General features: G+C 41.5%; 1 protein-coding gene across 1 annotated transcript; it reads right to left on the reverse strand.

The window, feature by feature from the left end:
* Window positions 1-5,501: 5,501 nt before the first annotated feature.
* On the reverse strand, window positions 5,502-18,630 carry MRPL22 (mitochondrial ribosomal protein L22). The gene is made up of 7 exons (XM_083603948.1): window positions 18,554-18,630; window positions 18,373-18,418; window positions 12,914-13,049; window positions 9,747-9,812; window positions 8,695-8,772; window positions 7,938-8,007; window positions 5,502-5,778 (listed from the first exon to the last, which is right to left on the reverse strand). Exons 1-7 carry the CDS (start codon window positions 18,576-18,578, stop codon window positions 5,567-5,569), a joined length of 633 nt encoding a protein of 210 aa, XP_083460074.1. The 5' UTR covers window positions 18,579-18,630; the 3' UTR covers window positions 5,502-5,566.
* Window positions 18,631-18,643: the final 13 nt, after the last annotated feature.

An 18,643-nucleotide genomic window follows, 5' to 3' on the forward strand; every position in this document is an offset into this window, starting at 1 on the left:
AGGTAATAAACTGAGGTTTCCGCTGTTAGAAGTGAGTTAGGGTGGCAGCATAGAAAGGCCTTACTCCATGATGGAATACAGAATACTCTACCCAGGAAGGCTTACCTACTAGCAACTTTGCTATCTTTTTAGGAAATACCTTTTTTCTGAGGCTTTTGGTAGTTAAGATTGTGGTAATTTTACTCCTGCTAGTTTTTATTCACTCTTTTTATGTTTTTTAATTTTGTTGCCTTATTTTACTTTTGTAAGCCTCTCTCTCTCTCTCTCTCTCTCTCTCTCTCTCTCTCCCCCTATATATATATATATATATATATATATATATATATATATATATGATTATACATGCTTTTATTTAGAAATAGGAAAATTAGAAATACAGTGGTACCTCAGGTTAAGTACTTAATTCGTTCTGGAGGACCGTTCTTAACCTGAAACTGTTCTTAACCTGAAGCACCACTTTAGCTAATGGGGCCTCCTGCTGCCGCCGCGCCGCCAGAGCACAATTTCTGTTCTCATTCTGAAGCAAAGTTCTTAACCTGAGGTACTATTCCTGGGTCAGCGGAGTCTGTAACCTGAAGCATATGTAACCTGAAGTGTATGTAACCTGTGGTACCACAAAAATATCTACAGTGGTACTTCAGGTTAAGTACTTAATTCATTCCGGAGGTCCGTACTTAACCTGAAACTGTTCTTAACCTGAAGCACCATTTTAGCTAATGGGGCCTCCTGCTGCTGCCGTGCCGCCGGAGCACGATTTCTGTTCTCATCCTGAAGCAAAGTTCTTAACCCAAGGTACTATTTCTGGGTTAGCGGAGTCTGTAACCTGAAGCGTATGTAATCTGAGGTACCACTGTAATAAGAGATGCCTCCAAAAGCTATGTGGTTCTCATCCTACCACATGCAAGATTTTGGAAAGCTTTACCACCCAAGTGGTATTCCATTTAACTGAACCTCATCCTCATTCGCAGGTTGCTTTTCGTATTACCATTACGAATACCCTTTTCACACCATGTATATGCAGGCAAACACATATTCTGGAAAGGCATGGGCGTAGCCACGGGGAGGAGGGGGCAGCTGTCCCTTATCAATAAATGAAAATAACTAACTGAACAATTGTGTCACAGATAACTCAGTTCTGCCTCCCTCCCCCCCAACATAAAGCCTGCCCTCCCTCACAAAAAATAAATCCTGGCTACACCTATGTGGCAAGCTCATATAATTTAGAAAACAAGCACATTGTGTGATATAAACAGCTTTTCAATGTTGAATTGAACTACGAGCAATAAACTACAGTACTGGTTAATCAAAGCTTATGTGCCTGACCAGTGACTAAAACTGTGCTTTTTAGTTGCATAAGAAGCACTTTAGACAACTTTCTTCCCTTGACTAGAGGATGCTAATAAACGCCTTAGGCTAAATGGGCTGGGTAATTTGATGGAATGCGATCCTCTTCCTCTGAAGTCTCATCATGCCGAAATCTCTCTGAGGTATGGCAATGCAAAATGACACGAGGAAGGTTGGCACTTCACATTTTCCCTTTTTTAAAAATGTAAGTAGGAATACAATTTGGGGCAGAGATGTGCTTGTTAAATATAAACTAATCACATTCAGAGGAAAGATATTGCATGCTTAAGCATCTCTCAGATGGAATCAGCAGCCCTGACGATGAAAAAGTGAAATATACATGCCTCATCCAGATAGAACCTACCCATGTGGCAAGAACATTATAAAAAATATTGACCACTATTGAAGATAAGCTCAATGTATGTCAATATCAAAGAAAAATAGCTGAACCTTCTGAAAATGACTTTGAAAAACTGGATGATCAAAGAAAATTATGGATATTGATTGACAAGCAATTCCTTGCCGGAGCTGTACTCATTAGGGAGTTTTTGCCACACGTGCACAGAAAATACGAACAAATTGCCTTTGCTTTCTGGCAAAATTGCTTTAAATAAAACCTAGCCTAGTTTGTGGGTGATTATTAGAATAAGAATGCAGGAAGGAAGGGATCTGTGAAAATCCATGGGTGGTACTTTCCACCACGATTAGCCGTGGGCAGGAAAGGAGAAATTGCTTTTTGGGGAGAGAAAGGATTTGGGCTCTAAGGATGCAGCCAATTATTCCCATCTTCACTTTACAGCTTGGAAGGCTCTTTGACACCAAAGTGATATTTTGGTGCAGGTGATGGAAGGCTTTGGATTCTTATGGATATGCATCAGAGGACACAAATCCTCAAACACCAAACTCCTCAATCCTGCCCAATCCTTTTTGTATGAAAAGGGGCAGGTCCTCAAAGCAGCAGTGGTTAATCTACAGGCCTCCAGAAGTTGTTGGCCTCCAACTCCCATCAGCCCTAGCCAGCATGGCCAATGGTTAGGGAAGATGGGAACTGGGAGTTCAACATCTAGAAGGCAGCAGGCTAGCCTCCCTCCCGCACCCCACTGTATAGGATCCTTTTGCAGGAAAACAGGTGAGAGAATGCAGAGTCCTAGCGGCTGGTTGTATTGGTGGAGTGCAAAATCAGCACTAGACAGCACAATTCTCCTCTCACTGTAGTCTTGAAGGTTTTTGAAAAGTATCCATGATCTAGTAAACATTTGAACTAGGTTGCTTCAGTGTATTGGAACAGAGGGGAGGAGTGGACCTTAAAAGCTATTTAGAAACGTAGGTTCGTTCAAAACACAACAGCCAGGTTGCTAACCACCACTGGCTATTTTGAACAGAGCTTGCCAGTATTAAAATTTTTTGACAAATTCTAAGTTTGTTTCCACATTCAAGATGTTGGTATTAACTTTTAAAGCCCTACACATCCATATAATCACCTAGCCCATATAAGCCCACCAGTTTGTCAAAATCTACATCAGAAGCCCTATTTCAGAGACGGAACCTTTTCAGTGATGGTACCTCAGTTGTAGATTGTTCTCCAGAGAGACACTTGGCCAGCAATGATTTTGCTTTCTGGCACTGTGTAAAGAGGTCTCTACCTTTCCATGGATATAAATTTTACTTCTACCATTTGTTTTATTGCTTGTGTTTTGCCATTTTTAAATTATTGCATTATCTTGTCAGCTTCCTTGGAAGCCATCAGCTGAAATCAGCCTGCCAACGATTAGCAAATCAAAAAACTACCAAAGATTCTATTTTTTCTGCCTCATGTTTAGGCAGCAGCAAAACTCCTACAGACACCCCACTTTAATAATAAAGGAGAGCTATTTACAAAAGGGAGAGACTTTTTCAGTGGTCTAGCAGGCACTTGGCAAGGAGCAAAGGAATAACTTCTTTCCCCTCAGACTTTGAGAAGCTGGGTTGTTTACGAAAAATGAAGGCAACATGGAGCAATCTACAACTTTGTTGGAAACCAGTATTTAGCTTATGGTAGCTGGAAGGAAGGAGGTGGGGAGAAGAGTGTGGTTCTAGCACTGGATATAAAGGCTTTCTGTGGAGAATTCTAGCTAAAGGCCCAGAAGGTTCCATGGGAACACAGTGACACTATCTTTGCTTACTCTCCCTGAAGCCCCTTCCACATGTTGCCTTTGGTGGACCTTGACATCTCAAATTTCAGGGGCGCCTGGTGAAACGCCAAAATCCAGTGGCCTCCCCCCTCTGAGCCGTCAATTGGAGTAATAGTGGTGGCGCCTGCTCCGGTGCCCCAGAAGCTCTGTACCTGGTGCGACTCCCCTAGAACTGTTTCTGTTTGAGGAAGCTTTAAATCCTCAAAAATCAAGTTACCCGAGTCAACTTTTGAGGATTTCAAGCTTGCTCTAGACTAATAAAGGTCACTCAATAATATATAGGTCACACAAATTTCAGTTCCTGCAGTTATACGTTTTCTTTTAAGCCAGCTGGTTACAATTAAACAAAAAGCTAAAAGTAGGTTAGATAACCTCACCATCTAAAACAGGAGTGGGAAAACTTTTTCAGACTGAAACCCACATTCCCGTCAGCGTGGTTGGAGCCCATGGCAGTGGTGGGTGACGCCAGAGGCAAAGTAGGAAGAGCAACAATTGTAACCTTTGTGTATTAGGTTAGTTTTACACCCGCCCTGCTCTATCCTCAATCCAGATAAGCAAGAGTTCCAGGATAGATTCCAGCCAGGCAAACACTCAAAAGTAGGGCTGGTAGGAAGTGGGACCTAGACAGACAGGTGCGGCTGAGGAAGTGTAGCCTAGGGAGAGTCACAGGGGCCCGATAGGCAGGCTTGGTGGGTTGCATTCGGTCCCTAAGCCTCCTCACCCCTGACCTGAAACAAAATGCATCATTATCCTACTTTGGAGTTGGAAGAGAAGGCTACTCTGTAATACGCAGCTAAGAGCACAAAATGCATACAGAGTAAGTTGCTTCCCATCAAAAATAAAGAACTGTATAATCACTGACAATTTCCTTTTGTAATCTAGGTGCACATGCTCTATTACTGCTAAGCATGTCATTTCCTCAGAGATTAACTGGCTTCTGCACATATCAGGGACTTCTTAGTGCAACTGAGTGCCAAGAGGCAACTAAGAAGGGCTGCAAGTTTTCCATATTTCTTTATGTACCCCCAGAAAATGAACAGTAGCATCATCTGCAGTTACATTGTACTAAACTGAAATTTCTCCTCATTACTTGTTTACTGTGCAGCTGCTCGGAAACATCCCCCTCCCCTTCTGCGATGCATGAGAAGATATCAAAAGCAATCATCAAACCAAATGCATATTCCCTGCCAATTCTTGTCAGTGAACAAAACTGACTGCCCATTCCATATTCTTTAATGAATTATTATGCAAAAGAAAAGAATGAAGAAAAGGCAGTTGCACTCACAGAGCTTTGCCTGCTAGTTGAACACAAACAGTTGGCGTTTTTGTGTTTTTTATTCCCTGCATTTCCTGATGGAATTCAAATCGTGTGTACATACAGTTCCTAGGCAAGTCTCTCATCCAGGTGCTGACAATAACCAAAGCTCCTTGACTACAGCATGGCAGCTGAATCATGTGCCTTCAGAATATATTGTAATTTGAGACTTTCACCCCTCACAAATTTGTAACTAGCGTTAAGCATATGCCCCATGTTCAGGTGGGACACTTTAATGAAGTAGATCTATAATGCTTTAAGTGTTTCAACTACAGGGCGGAAATCTAAAATAGCTACAAACCCAAAACACCATTAATTGAACTAGGGCAGAATCCATTTACTATCATTCCAGGAGCTAAAAGCACTTCTGTCAATGCAAGCCCCCTTTAGATTGGATATCCCATTAAATCTTTTTTGCATTCTCAGCATGTGCTAAAGCATACTTGCAGACTAAAAGATCAAGAAAGGCAATACTCCCAGTGAAAGTGCTACTGGGAAAGATCCAAACTGAAAAATCAGATTGTAGCTTCCTCATTTGAGACCATTCCCTACCACTTTTCTCAAGTATCATCTAGATCTGAGGCACTGTACTTGCCTAGTGCTTGGTATGCTTTCCTAGTCACCGTACACATTTTTGTGTCTATAGGAGACACCTGAGCCTAATTAGAAACTGATTTTTAAAATGTACTTTATTTACATGGTTATCACAAAAAAGGGAACAGCGCAGTGGGGAATATTACAATGTGTTAGTAATAGTTCTGTTACGAAGCTGCTGCACATAGTCCTTTGCGTGATCTAAAGCAGTCTTTGGTTTCTCTGGAGGTGGAGGTGGGCCTTCGACTAATTTCACAAAGTAATGGCACTTGACTTTGTCCATAATGCCAAAAAAGCCTTTGCCATGGTAACGGATCCTTTTCAGGTAGTGCCCTTTTCCAGAGAAGGATTCAGCTAGAAGACATAAAATAGACGTTAAAAGAAAGGGAGAATGCAGGCCATAACATAAATTCTATTTAAAAAAAATCTGGCTCACTCAACGCCTTGACAGACCTGGATTTCTCTTTTTAATGTGCCACGTCAAAAATTACAAAACAAACCATAGAAAAATGTACCGGTCCTGTTTATTTATCTGGGCCTACAATAAAGCTATATGCAAATCCTTTACCTTCAGAATGCCCCAACCTCCATTTAGGCAGGCCACTAACTTTATTAAAGAAGTGTGGTAACAACATGGCATAGAAGAAATTAGTACACAATAAAATATATATTTTTTAAAAATGGGTGAAAAAACAGGACCTGTGACAACCAGCAGCAAAAACATTAAACGAATTAATGAAAACTACTACTGTTACTCATTTTTCACTAAGTATTTCACTAAGTATTTCTTCTATAACTCTGAGTTTCATCTATCAAAGGTTTTTGTGCAGCCAAAACCCACCCCACCCATTTTAAGCCTTCCCCTAGGAAAGCATAATTCACTAAGCTGGTCAGTCACTTTGCCCTAGAATGTCCACTCGAGGCGTTATGAATCATGACGAAGTGACATTTTATTTCCCCCTTTGCTAGAAGCCATTTCTATACTGCTTTTTGTCATCGTATGTTTAAAAGAGAAATGAGCTTCCTATGACAGCAGCATTATAAAGGTAAGTTAAAAGGATCCATTTGATATGGAGAACTCAGAGGGCTATACCTAAATGCCAGATCTAAATGCACTTAATTTAGAACCTTTTTACCTCAATTAAAGGTTGAAAGATGACCAGTTGCTGGGAAGTGAAGTGTGAACTGCTGGCTAACCTGCCACAGCAAAATGAATTACAAACCAACAGAAATGGGCTGATGATGAAAAATGGATTATTGTGTTTAAGACCTATATGGAATAATGCACTTTTCATGTATACAAATGCTAGGGCAAGTAATGTCAAACAACCACAGCTGCAAGAACTGAAGTTATACTTAATCCACATGCAGGTTGAATAACTTTTCAAAGGTCAACCCTACTTTTTATGCAGCTATTGGTAAAGTATGCTGATTGTAAAATTGCTGCTATCCCCAACAGTGCTAGGAAATTAGAAGCCTATCTTTAATCTATTGGAAGATGTCATCAGGCAAGTCTACTCCTTGCTAGAATTTGAGAAATTAAATATATTGGCTCCAAGGAATCTGTACTCTACATAAAATGGCTAGTAGGCCAAGAACTCCCAATGAAGTTGAAAGTACTCAGTAAAACTTGTGAAGTCTTGTGTATACAGGTAATCAGTAGGCTTTACATGTTGTGTTGACACCTTTCCCCTATCTAAGCACACAGATACTCAAAATCAACACAATGAATCTGACATCCTCATCTTAGACATATCCCACTGATTTTTATGTACCGTATTTTTCGCTCTATAAGATGCACCAGACTATAAGACGCACCAGACCACAAGACACACCTAGTTTTTGGAGGAGGAAAACAAAACAAAAAATATTCTGAATCTCAGAAGCCAGAACAGCAAGAGGGATCGCTGCACAGTGAAAGCAGCAATCCCTCTTGCTGTTCTGGCTTCTGGGATAGCTGCGCGGCCTGCATTCGCTCCATAAGACGCACACACATTTCCCCTTACTTTTTAGGAGGGGAAAAGTGAGTCTTATAGAGCAAAAAATATGGTAATAGCTCTCATGACATTTCAGTACTTAATAAACCAAGAAACTGCAGGACACTGAGAGATATAGAAAACCCTCCATTTTGAAGCTTTCATCGATTTTTTGTGGGATTTTTCTTTGTGAGGGGGGCAGGAATAAAAAATCACAACATTTTCTGATGGCCTTAATCACCTGGGATCAGTTAGGTTGTGTTTAGTAAGCAAAACTGGGGGTGGGGGGGTATGCCATGTGTATTTTACTTGCTGTATAAATGGAAGTTTTTCTAATAAACAATAATATTTGAACCAAAATATTTGATTGGAGTGGGAAACAATCAATCATCCTTAGCATGGATTACATTTTTTAAAACCCAACATTTAATTTGAAATTTTTTAATGTGACCTTCCAGTAGAGAAATGTTCTCATGCCAAGGCTACTCAGAGATGCCGAACTTTAGAATATGTCTTCTATAATAATAAACTATTTACCAATGTGTAAGTTGGATCTAAATTCTACATTATGCTTCCTCACTGCCATTTCTTGGGCTTCTAGAAGGACCTATTGTAAAAAAGGAAAAATTACAAATTAAGATTATGTAAATTTTTAACCCTGGAGTTTTCATATGCACAGTAATACCTACTCACCTTTAAATTAAAAAAGGAAACAATGTATTTATTCAACTTCCTTGCCTTAGGGTACTTAGCTTATTAGTTTCCCTACCTCATGGCAACATGTCCTGGGGCAGATTTTAACCCCAGCCAAATTGAAAACTTTCTTTTCCCACACAAAAGTAGGACTGCAAACAGTCTAGTTCCCAAAATCTCTCTACATTCTGTGCCACTACATCCAGAGTCAGAGGCTTCCCTGCCACAGGTGCCAAACAATATAATTACACTTTTGCCAGCACAAAAGTGGAAATGCCATTTCAGGCATAAAAATCCTGCCAGGAAAATTAGATATACCCACATCAACTAGCACAACACTGAGTGAGAATGAGAGACTTCTGCAAGATACTATGCAAGCTCTCAGCCACACACATCCCTCTGTGTGTGTGTGTTGTATTTAACAAAGTTCTCTAAGCAGTTCACCAACTTGTTCAAAAATACAGCATACAATCCAAAGCTTATAAAAGAATAAGCCAGTTATAAACAATATGAACTAGCCCAGAAATATAATTTAAAAGATAGAAATATATGGATTTAATAGAGAATGGTAAATTAAATTCTGAAGAAACTTGTAACATACCTCTTTTATCACTTTTGCTCCCTTTTTGTCATTGAATTCCAACTGAGCTAGTGCCTGATCTATGGACATGCCTCGTATCTGAAATGAAAAGCAACACAGAGATGGGGAAAAGTCTCAATACAGTATATAATTCATATATAGTGAAACAAACCGCATTATAAGCATCAGTTTCAGTGTAGAAGAACTATGCAACACTGAGTTGCTTTACACAGTTTTATATAAGTGCTATGGTACAAAAAACTAAAACACACAAATAAACTCTGACAAAGAGCATTAAGGATTTCCAAATCGATACCGAAATGAAAAATTCCTAATCTCAAATGCACTGCAAAATAAATAAATAGAAAGCTTCCAGTGAATAAGGGCTTTCAAATCTATCGTGCAAATATGGCTAGACTGTGGCGTGCCAAGTGCTGAAGGACTGCAACTCCTATTATCCCTGACAGTTGGCCATGCTGGCTGGGGTTTTGCAGAAAGGAAAAGGCTATTTAAAACTATTTTCATGTGCAGCTGCTTGACACAGCAACCTATGCAAATGCTGGCATAAGCTGTCACTAAGAATGTTTTCCACATATAAATAACAGTTCAGGGCATGGAGAGAGTTTCAAAAGGTTTCCACATGGAAACTGTAACATGGGAAAGCCATAGTCAACAGATACAGGGGACCTGACTTGACCTCTGCAGATGATCCTGCAATGCTTTTTGCTTTTCCAGAGGAAATTTAAGCAATTCTTCGTTTTTCAGTATTTGTTACACTCCATGCATCCCACCAAAAGTTTATATTATCTAAATCTCCTCTTGGTATACTCCCCGCCCACCCCCAACTGGGACAAAATAGCAAAGCAGGATATTCTTGCACAGTAGCGCAAAGCATCCTCTGCTTCTTTAAGTAAACTTACATAACATTTTATCCAGGGATTTTACAAGGAAAGAGGTTTTTTAAAAAAATCAAATGCAACCCCATGTAAAGAGGGCACGAAAATACAACCATCACAAGGAAAGAAATCTCATAATCCTAACAAGATTAAGCCTACAAAAATCAATCCTCTTACCAGTTTTGCCAGGTACCACATCTTGTCCTTACTGTATTTAATGTGTCTTCGACAGTGGTATATTTCCTATATAAAAGAGATGTTTATGTTCTGGGGACAACAATGTCTTTTGTTTTCTCCCCACCACCCCCAGTTCCTCTACTACTTTGAAAACAGAAAACATTTCCTCCTCCACCTGCCAAAAATTATGTCAGACAGACTTTACACGGCAACAGGCAAGAATGGAAGCAGCGAAAACTAATTCCAACTATGTTGTGTTATTTGTCTCTTACTACATAATAAATAATGCTTAGTATTTCACATGAGCAGCTTTATGGTCACCAACTATAGCCTGGCTGACTTGTTCCTACTTTTAAACAGTGCTGTGCAATGACTTGGTACAGATTAAAAAGGTATCAGAAATGGTGCATCATACTGCTGTCTGACCTACCCTACTTGGCAGCATCTCTCCAGGTTCTCAGGAATATATATTTTCTGAGCTTGCTAGAAAATATCTTTTTTTTTTTTAACTGGAGGTTGCCAGGAATTGAATTTGGGACCTTTTGCATGCAAAATATGCACTCTACCTCTAAGCTATAGTCCCTTCTCAGATGGGAACACATTAGTACAGTGGTACCTTGATTTGCGAACAGCCTAGTTTACGACCATTTTGGATTATGACCAATTCAAACCCAGAAGTGCGCGTCCCAGTTTGCAAAAAAAAAATTGGATTACGGCCCGGGTTTTTAGGATTACAAACAATTATTTTGGTTTACGAACAATTTTTTTTGGATTACAACCTGTTTTTTTTTTTGTGTGTGTGTTTTTGGAGGCCCCATTGGCGAAAGCGCGCCTTGGGTTACAACCTGTTTTGGTTTACGAAGGGACCTCCGGAACGGATTATGGTTGTAAACCAAGGTACCACTGTATACTGAAGCAGTGAAATTTAATACAGACTTACAGATAACATAGGGAACAGCTGACCAGCTGCTTGCTTTGTCTAGCTATGCACTGCCATGGGTCTTCCCTGACCCCACTATCTTCCAGTACTCTTCTCCCACCACAGTGCTGAAGGGTCTTGCTTGTCTCTCCCTCTCCTACCTGCAAACACCTGTTGGTCTTTGCAGCTGGCCATGGAAGGAAAGGATCCATGCTCCACATGCAGTTCATTCCGTGTTGAAATGAATTCATCCTTTCCATTTTCCAGGTGCAAAAATTAGCCAACAGGCCTTTGACACAGATTTTTCTAGCACTGCTCAACACAAAGCTGTTCAGCTACCATACTAATTCTCAGCTGTGCCTCAGTCAGTCTTCATAGGTGAGATACATTTCATGAAATTAATGCACAGAACATAGGGTTGGCATATGTCTGGAATTTCCTGGACACTGCCAGGATTCGGCTGTTGGAAACAGTGTCCTGGCAGTAATTGCTGAAATGTCCAGGAAAATCCAGATGTATGGCAACCCATGCTCAAGAAGCTCAATAATTTCCGCCCCCCCCCAAAAAAAGCTCAGCAATTTATTGTTCTATGGCAACCCTAACAAAATAGGTCAGTGCAGGTTAAGTTCTCAATATACAACTGATTAAAAAGCTCCTTATAATAATCCCTTCACAACTATTATTTTGCTAACACATGCAAGGTCCAGTACCAGCTACAGAATGGGAATGCATTTTTATATATATTTTTAAAAAGCTTTGTAAAAGAGAAGCAAAATTCACCCAGATACATTAATCATTTGAGAAGTGAAATTCCGTGTGAGCTTTGTTGCTCAAAAATATAGTGTGTATACTTCAAATCATATTGCTTGCAGAACCGATAAATGCGAACAGAAGACAAAAATGAGGAACTTAAAAATAAATACTGTATTTGTCTGCAGTGAAACCATTTTTCATTTTAGCTGCGCTCAGCAGCAAGCCAAACCATCTGACAGTAAATTCATTATTTAAAGGTAAAGAAAAGCTGTAAAAAATGCAAGACCAAGATTACTATACCTGATGGGAAAACTTGAAAGAGTTTTCATACAAGTCTCCCAAGTGCCCCATATATCATGCTACCAGCTAGTGATTTCAAGCTTTTTTAAAAATAGCATCTCTTTCCTGCAGTGACCAGCCTTTTAATATTTAGTTTATCTAGTTTCACACACAATGGAAGCTGACAAGGGTACCACTATGGCTACAGTTTCCTAAGTACAGCCCAAGGCCGGAGAAATAAGGATGCGATCACAGTGAAATTCAGGCCAGAATAAACCCATTAGCTGTACACAGCAGACAGAATGAGACTCAATTTCTACAGAATTAGGGATACATATGCCTTATCCTATGATGTCTATTCAAGATCTAGCATCTATTTTGTTTACCAGAGGGGGGAATAAAATAAATGATACTTTACTTAGTATGATGTGCTTGGCCATCTAGCCACGCACACATATCCTAGATACTAACAGCAAACTCAATTTCCTGAGACTGGATCCTTATGTAGCCAAAATGGAAGGTTTCAACATGTTCAGGAAAACCACAAGGTCTGCAGAAATGCAGTACATCTTTAGTAAAACAAAAAAACACGCACAAAATAATGGCCACTGAGCTTTTTATTAATATAAATTCTAAAGTACAAACAAACCAGAAAAACATAACCACAGTTACTAAGCAAAGTTACATTGTTTGTACTTTTGACCTTACATTTTTTTTAAAAAAAACTTTTAAAAAATCTTTTTAAAAAACCAGCCAGTGAGGACTGACATGCTAAATAGCAAGAAAATGCTGACTGGCTATTACGGAGGACAAAATCAAAATCGGAGGGCTGGAATTAATAATAATAACAACAACAACACCCTGTCTTTTTCCCTGACAGAACTCAAAGAGGCTTGTGGATGAAAACTGAGTAAGGATCCTGAACAAATCATGTTTTATTTCAGTCATTAATTGTGCCAAAGAGCGGCTGGGATGTGATAAGTCTGGGAGTCACTGCTTCCTTTTTTGTGAATTAATTTGTATTGCTTTTCAAAAAATTTAACAAATCGTTGTTGTTTTTTAAATGGGGGTCATTGCTTCCAACATTTAAGCCTGTGTTTTTGATACAAACGCGGTGCTAGCCTTGTTCTTGGAAATTACAACCTTGCAAAAATAGACAAAATGAACCCCTGTTCACTGCTCTACAATTCTGTAATATATAGATGTTAAGTCTTACTGCAGGTCTTCGAGGTTCTCCTGGTTGCTGTGGAGGATAAACCATCCTATTCTTCTTTTCCCATCTTCCAATATCCCCAAGAGATGCACTTGTATGGATATTTGACAGAAGAGGAACACTGCAAGGTGCTAATAACCTGTGAGACAAGAATTTGTCATTCCACCAAGATTATAATAATCACTTAAGAGGCTGATTGCTAGATGCTTTTCATCCCAACTTATCAGAATGTGCTCTTTCATTGTCTCTCCTAATCAATGAGCAACATACTCCAAGATGGCTCAATTGCCCTGCTGGTTTGAGGGGCAGTAGGCCTATTGCAAGGAACGGGGCCAAAGATAGCCCAATAGGCAGCATCCATAATGCTATCCTATTTATACATTATGGGCATATGCTCCTAATAATATATTCAATATCAATTACTATATGAAGTGGTATTGATTCAGTTAGATACACTATATGGGAAAAGCTGAGCTTGAAGTAACTAACAGAAACCACAGACTAAATGTTTTAATTTGGGCATATGTCTCCCAGTACTTCTCTTATTATTCCAACTAAATGATTCAACTTCTGTACTGGGATTGGAGACAGGAAAATAAGAAAGCTGGGTCTTTCTGGGGGGGAAAGGAAAGAATTTCAGTGATTAGCAGTTTTTATAATTCAGCTTTGCTTACTTCCTTGAAAAAGATTACACACTGGGAGGGACACTAAAGCTGCCAGGCATGCATAGCATGAAAGGTATTATGAGAAGGCAAATTTCCAATGCATATGGAGTTTACCTTATTTGGCACGTACAGGTGCCATGTAGAATATATGCAAGTTATTTATAATTTTGTTCAGATAATGACACAGACCTAGAATTTGTTAATGATACAAAGTGTGCATGGCATCTTCTTAAGACTAAGGCCCTTTAAGTTTCCCTCTGGAACACTGTAAGAACTTACTGATGCCCAAAAATGACTATGCAAGAATTCAGGCCCAGTTGTTCTTTGCAGGGCTACATCAGTTCTTGCCACTTGCAGAAAGAGGGAAAGGTCCCTAGGCTGAATAAAATGCTCACATGGGGCCATAATCCAACACTGTTGCTCCACTAGTGTGGTAGAATTCCACTTGCACAATTGAACATTTCCCTCCTTCCCCTGCACACACACCCTTAAAATCTGATCCAGAGGGTTGGAAGACCCCCCCCCAAAGCTGATTTTAAGGGTGCCCGGGGAGAGCAGCAAAAAGGGAAGTCCTGTTGTGTGAGCAGAACTCCCCACATCCAGTGTAGGATGCAATTCACAGGCTGTGAGATGCAGCCAGTAGTTCCATGTGATCCATTCGCATAGCTGTGACCCATAGAAATAACTAAGGCTTCTGCAGTATCAATGGCATTTAAAACAAGCAAAACAAATCCACTCGTTTCTGAAGCACAGAAGCTTCTGGAATATTGTAAAATTCTTTTTATAGCCTCCACAATTTCAGAAGCAAGGTGCCATATAGCATAGGAGAATTTCTGTCTGAGAAACACAACTTGGGCACTGGAATATTTATTTTGTCTTCAGTTTCTGTCCACTGTCTCCATATCCAGCCACATTTCAACAGAAACAAATTCCCCATGTGCAAGAAACTGTTAGGTGATGGCACCCTCTAGTGCTCAAGACATCCCTATAGAGAGAACACAGGAAATACCTATTGCTATTCATATTTACAGATACATATCTTTTAAATTATTTTCATAATTAAAAAGCATTTATCCACCTTGGGTCTCAGCTAGTACTATCAAATCATGTTAATGTCCATATACATACATATATACCGTATTTTTCGCTCTATAACACGCACCTGACCATAACACGCACGTAGTTTTTAGAGGAAGAAAACAAGAAAAAAATATTCTAAACAAAACAGTGGATGTATGATTTTTGTGGTTCATGCTGTGGCCACAGACGTGATCTGACGGTGAGTTTGGGGTAGCCCAATGCAAAAATCCTGAGGATCCATGTGGATCCATGCTTTGTAACCACGTTTTTGCGCCATTGCAGCCCCATGAAACAGTGGGTGCGTGTGTGTTTTTTGGTGCAGGCTGTAGCCATGGATATGCTATGTGATCTGATGGTGAACTTGGGGTGACCCAGTGCAAAAATCCTGAGGATCCATCTGGATCCGTGCTTTGTAACCACACTTTAAGTGGGGAGGGAAGGGAAAGCATTCAAGGGACAAGGAGCATGTGTGGGATGTGTGGAGAAGGATGCTGCTAATAATGCAGAAGAGGGGTTTAAGGGAAGAAGGAACACGCGTGGGGTGTGTGGAGAAGGATGCTGCTAATGATGCAGAAGAGGGGTTTAAGGGGAGAAGGAACACGCGTGGGGTGTGTGGAGAAGGATGCGGCTAATAATGCAGGCGAGGGGTCTAAGGGGAGAAGGAACACGAATGGGGTGTGTAGAGAACGATGCTGCTAATAATGCAGGAGAGGGGTTTAAGGGGAGAAGGAACACGCATGGGGTGTGTAGAGAAGGATGCTGCTAATGATGCAGGAGAGGGGTTTAAGGGGAGAAGGAACACGCGTGGGGTGGGTGGAGAAGGATGCTGCTAATGATGCAGGAGAGGGGTTTAAGGGGAGAAGGAACACGCGTGGGGTGGGTGGAGAAGGATGCTGCTAATGATGCAGGAGAGGGGTTTAAGGGGAGAAGGAACACGCGTGGGGTGGGTGGAGAAGGATGCTGCTAATGATGCAGGAGAGGGGTTTAAGGGGAGAAGGAACACGCGTGGGGTGGGTGGAGAAGGATGCTGCTAATGATGCAGGAGAGGGGTTTAAGGGGAGAAGGAACACGCGTGGGGTGGGTGGAGAAGGATGCTGCTAATGATGCAGGAGAGGGGTTTAAGGGGAGAAAGAGCTCGAGTGGGGTGTGTGGAAAAGGAGCTTTTCGGCGAGCTGAGCGGGGAGGGGGGAGGGAAAGAGCACTGTTGCTTTAAAGGAGCCAACCGGACAGCAGCCACTTACAGCAGTGTAAGCAGCTCCTTTTCTCTCCCGCTTTGCTCCTTCTCTCCCTCTTTGCTGCTTTACGCAGCTAATGGCGAATCCCCTGCAACCCAAGTCCTGCTCAGCAGATCAGCTGAGACGCTGGGAGAATCGTAATTTCCCCCTCTCCCTCATCCCGTGCCCTCCTGTCCCCAGCAGCCTTTTTAAAAAGTTTTTACTGGTTTTCACTGCGCTCGTGGCTCAGAGCCCTCCTGTGCCCTGCCGTCCCTCTGCAGCCTCATTGCTCCGTTTAGAGAGCACACGGACCTTTGCTAGCTGAGGCTGCAGCAGCTGTTGCTGGCTACGGGGCGCTTTTTCCATCTCGCTATGGCTCCCGTCTGTCCCTCCTCGCGTGTAAGCGGCTGCTGCCCGCTTTGCTGCCATGGCTCTCCTTCCCTCTCTCCTCCTTGGCTCCCCCCCTCCTCCTGGCTGTAAAGCAAGCAAAGCTAGAGCCGTGCAAAGCCCTGCAAGTGGCTCCCGCTTTGCTTGACTGACGGCAGCCATGGCTCCGGTCAAGTGCATTCGCTCTGTAACACGCACAGGCATTTTCCCTTACTTTCTAGGAGCAAAAAAGTGCGTGTTTTGGAGCGAAAATTACGGTATATATATATATATATATATATATATATATATACATATCAAGTTTCCTGAAATGTTCAGTTTTTCCATCTGTAAAAATATGCACATGCATATTTGTATTTTGTGTCTTCACAATGGTATTCAAATACCAAGAGTCAGCCTGTAAAATTAAAAGCAGGCACAAGCTGTCTCCCAGTACAGCCCAGGTTTGTTAGATCCTATTGGTTGGACCAGTAGCAGAATTATTCCAGAAGAATTTCAACTCTATAATTAACTTCTCCAAAGGAAACAAATGGAAACTATTGCTTATTTTTGCCATTAGGATGCAAAATACTGGCTTTGGATTATACTCATTAAAGCCATCTTATATAAAGGTGTGATTCATTAACCATGCAGATAAGTGTAATCCCACTGAAATAAAATAAAATAAAAACTGTGCATGTGTTTTTATTCTTCCCAAATCTTTCCCCTGTGATTCTTCATTAACGAAGATCAGAGCCCTACTGTTCCTCTGTAATACCCTACTGAATGAGAATGGCTTCTCATTGTGCGGTAGAAGTGTGCTCCCTCCTGGTCACCTAATAAAATGCTGGCCTCCACTTTTCTTTCCTAGTAACTCTGCAGCTGAGGGACAAGGAGTGATGTTTCATAAACATTTTTGTACCCTAGCAAAGGCTCCTGTGTTCAGTGATGATGATTGGGGGGGGGGGGCTTTCCAGAGTAATCACCTGCTGCATGTCAACTTGAAGAAAAACCTCTAATACATATCTTAACCACACGTGGGGAGACACAATCCTTTAGATATTCTGGTCCAAAATTGTGAAGGGATTTAAACTGAGCCCAGAAACTGATCAGGAAGCAGAGCAATTGACTTATAGTGCCTGGTCCTTTCTGGCAATTTGGCAGCTATACTGTGAACTAAATGAAATTGTTGGACCCTCTTCAAAGCAGTCCATTCTAGAGGTTACCAAGAAATGACGTCCAAGGAATGATAACCTGAGAGTGAAGACGTTCTGCACATACCTTCATTCACTTAAATATTATCTGTACTCAAGCACAATCTGAGGGTGTTTCATTTCACCATCAGGTGGATACTCCTATTGATTGATTGCATTTATATACTGTCACTTCAAGGCTGCAAATTCCTCAGCCAGGCAGCCTAGTAGCTGCTGATGGAAGATGTTTTCTGTTCCTGCACTGATTTAAGAAAGCAGACACAGAGAGGTTGAATGGCCACCTGTCATGGATGATTTAGTTGATATACAGTGATACCTCTGGTTACGTACTTAATTCATTCCGGAGGTCCATTTTTAACCTGAAACTGTTCTTAACCTAGACACCACTTTAGCTAATGGGGCCTCCCACTAAAGCCGCGCCGCAATTTCTGTTCTCATCCTGAAGCAAAGTTCTTAACCCAAGGTACTATTTCTGGGTTAGCGGAGTCTGTTACCTGAAGCGTATGTAACCCGAGGTACCACTGCATTGCTGGGGGTTGGACTAGTTGACCCTCAGGGTTCCTTCCATCTCTACAATTCTGATTCCATGATTCTAGAGGCAGGTTGGGCCTTGGAGGCACAAACAGCCTAGCCCTTTCTTCTCCAGCTGACGGCAACAGCACTGCCTAAGCCACAATCCCTATACAAGGCTGTTAAGTACGGGAGTACAGAAACCTTTGGGAGATTTGTTTGTTAAGTCTCAGTGGTTACTGCTGCTGGTCAGGCGCTCGAACTCCTGGATACTGACTACGACCAAAGTGCTGCATTGGGCGCCATAATTCTACACCACCAAATGCACAAAAAGTGCCCTTAAAAGAAGAAGATGACAGCTTTGCAGCCACAACAGCGACCGGCCCCCAGACCCTTTCGCAGGGCAGACTCACCTCCCGGTCCGGACGGAGTTGAAGAAGCTCCACAATCGGGCGGCCCCTGAAAACGAGAAACGAAGCATTAACGGCAGGAAGCTGGTGGTTTTGTTTTGTGGGCTGGTGGAGAAATGCTCAGCCCCCCTGGGCACATTCCACCGTCGTTTTCCTCTTCCTCCCTCCCCACCGCCAAACTCACCCCCGAGCATTGCGGGCGCCGCCATCTTCGCAGCCACAACCCGTCTGTCTATTTTACGACAGCAGAGAAGGGCGCTTCTCCCCTCCCTCC

Source organism: Podarcis filfolensis (genome assembly GCF_964270895.1).
Source record: "Podarcis filfolensis genome assembly, chromosome: 2".
Lineage (NCBI taxonomy): Eukaryota > Metazoa > Chordata > Lepidosauria > Squamata > Lacertidae > Podarcis > Podarcis filfolensis.

Excerpts from the sequence above, each read along its gene's own strand:
- MRPL22 (XM_083603948.1), bottom strand. The coding sequence starts at position 18,578 with ATGGCGGCGCCCGCAATGCTCGGGG. Across the intron at positions 8,008-8,694 it reads GAGCAAAAGTGATAAAAGAG|GTCCTTCTAGAAGCCCAAGA; the intron begins GTATGTTACAAG and ends TTTTTACAATAG. Across the intron at positions 5,779-7,937 it reads TAGATCCAACTTACACATTG|CTGAATCCTTCTCTGGAAAA; the intron begins GTAAATAGTTTA and ends TATGTCTTCTAG.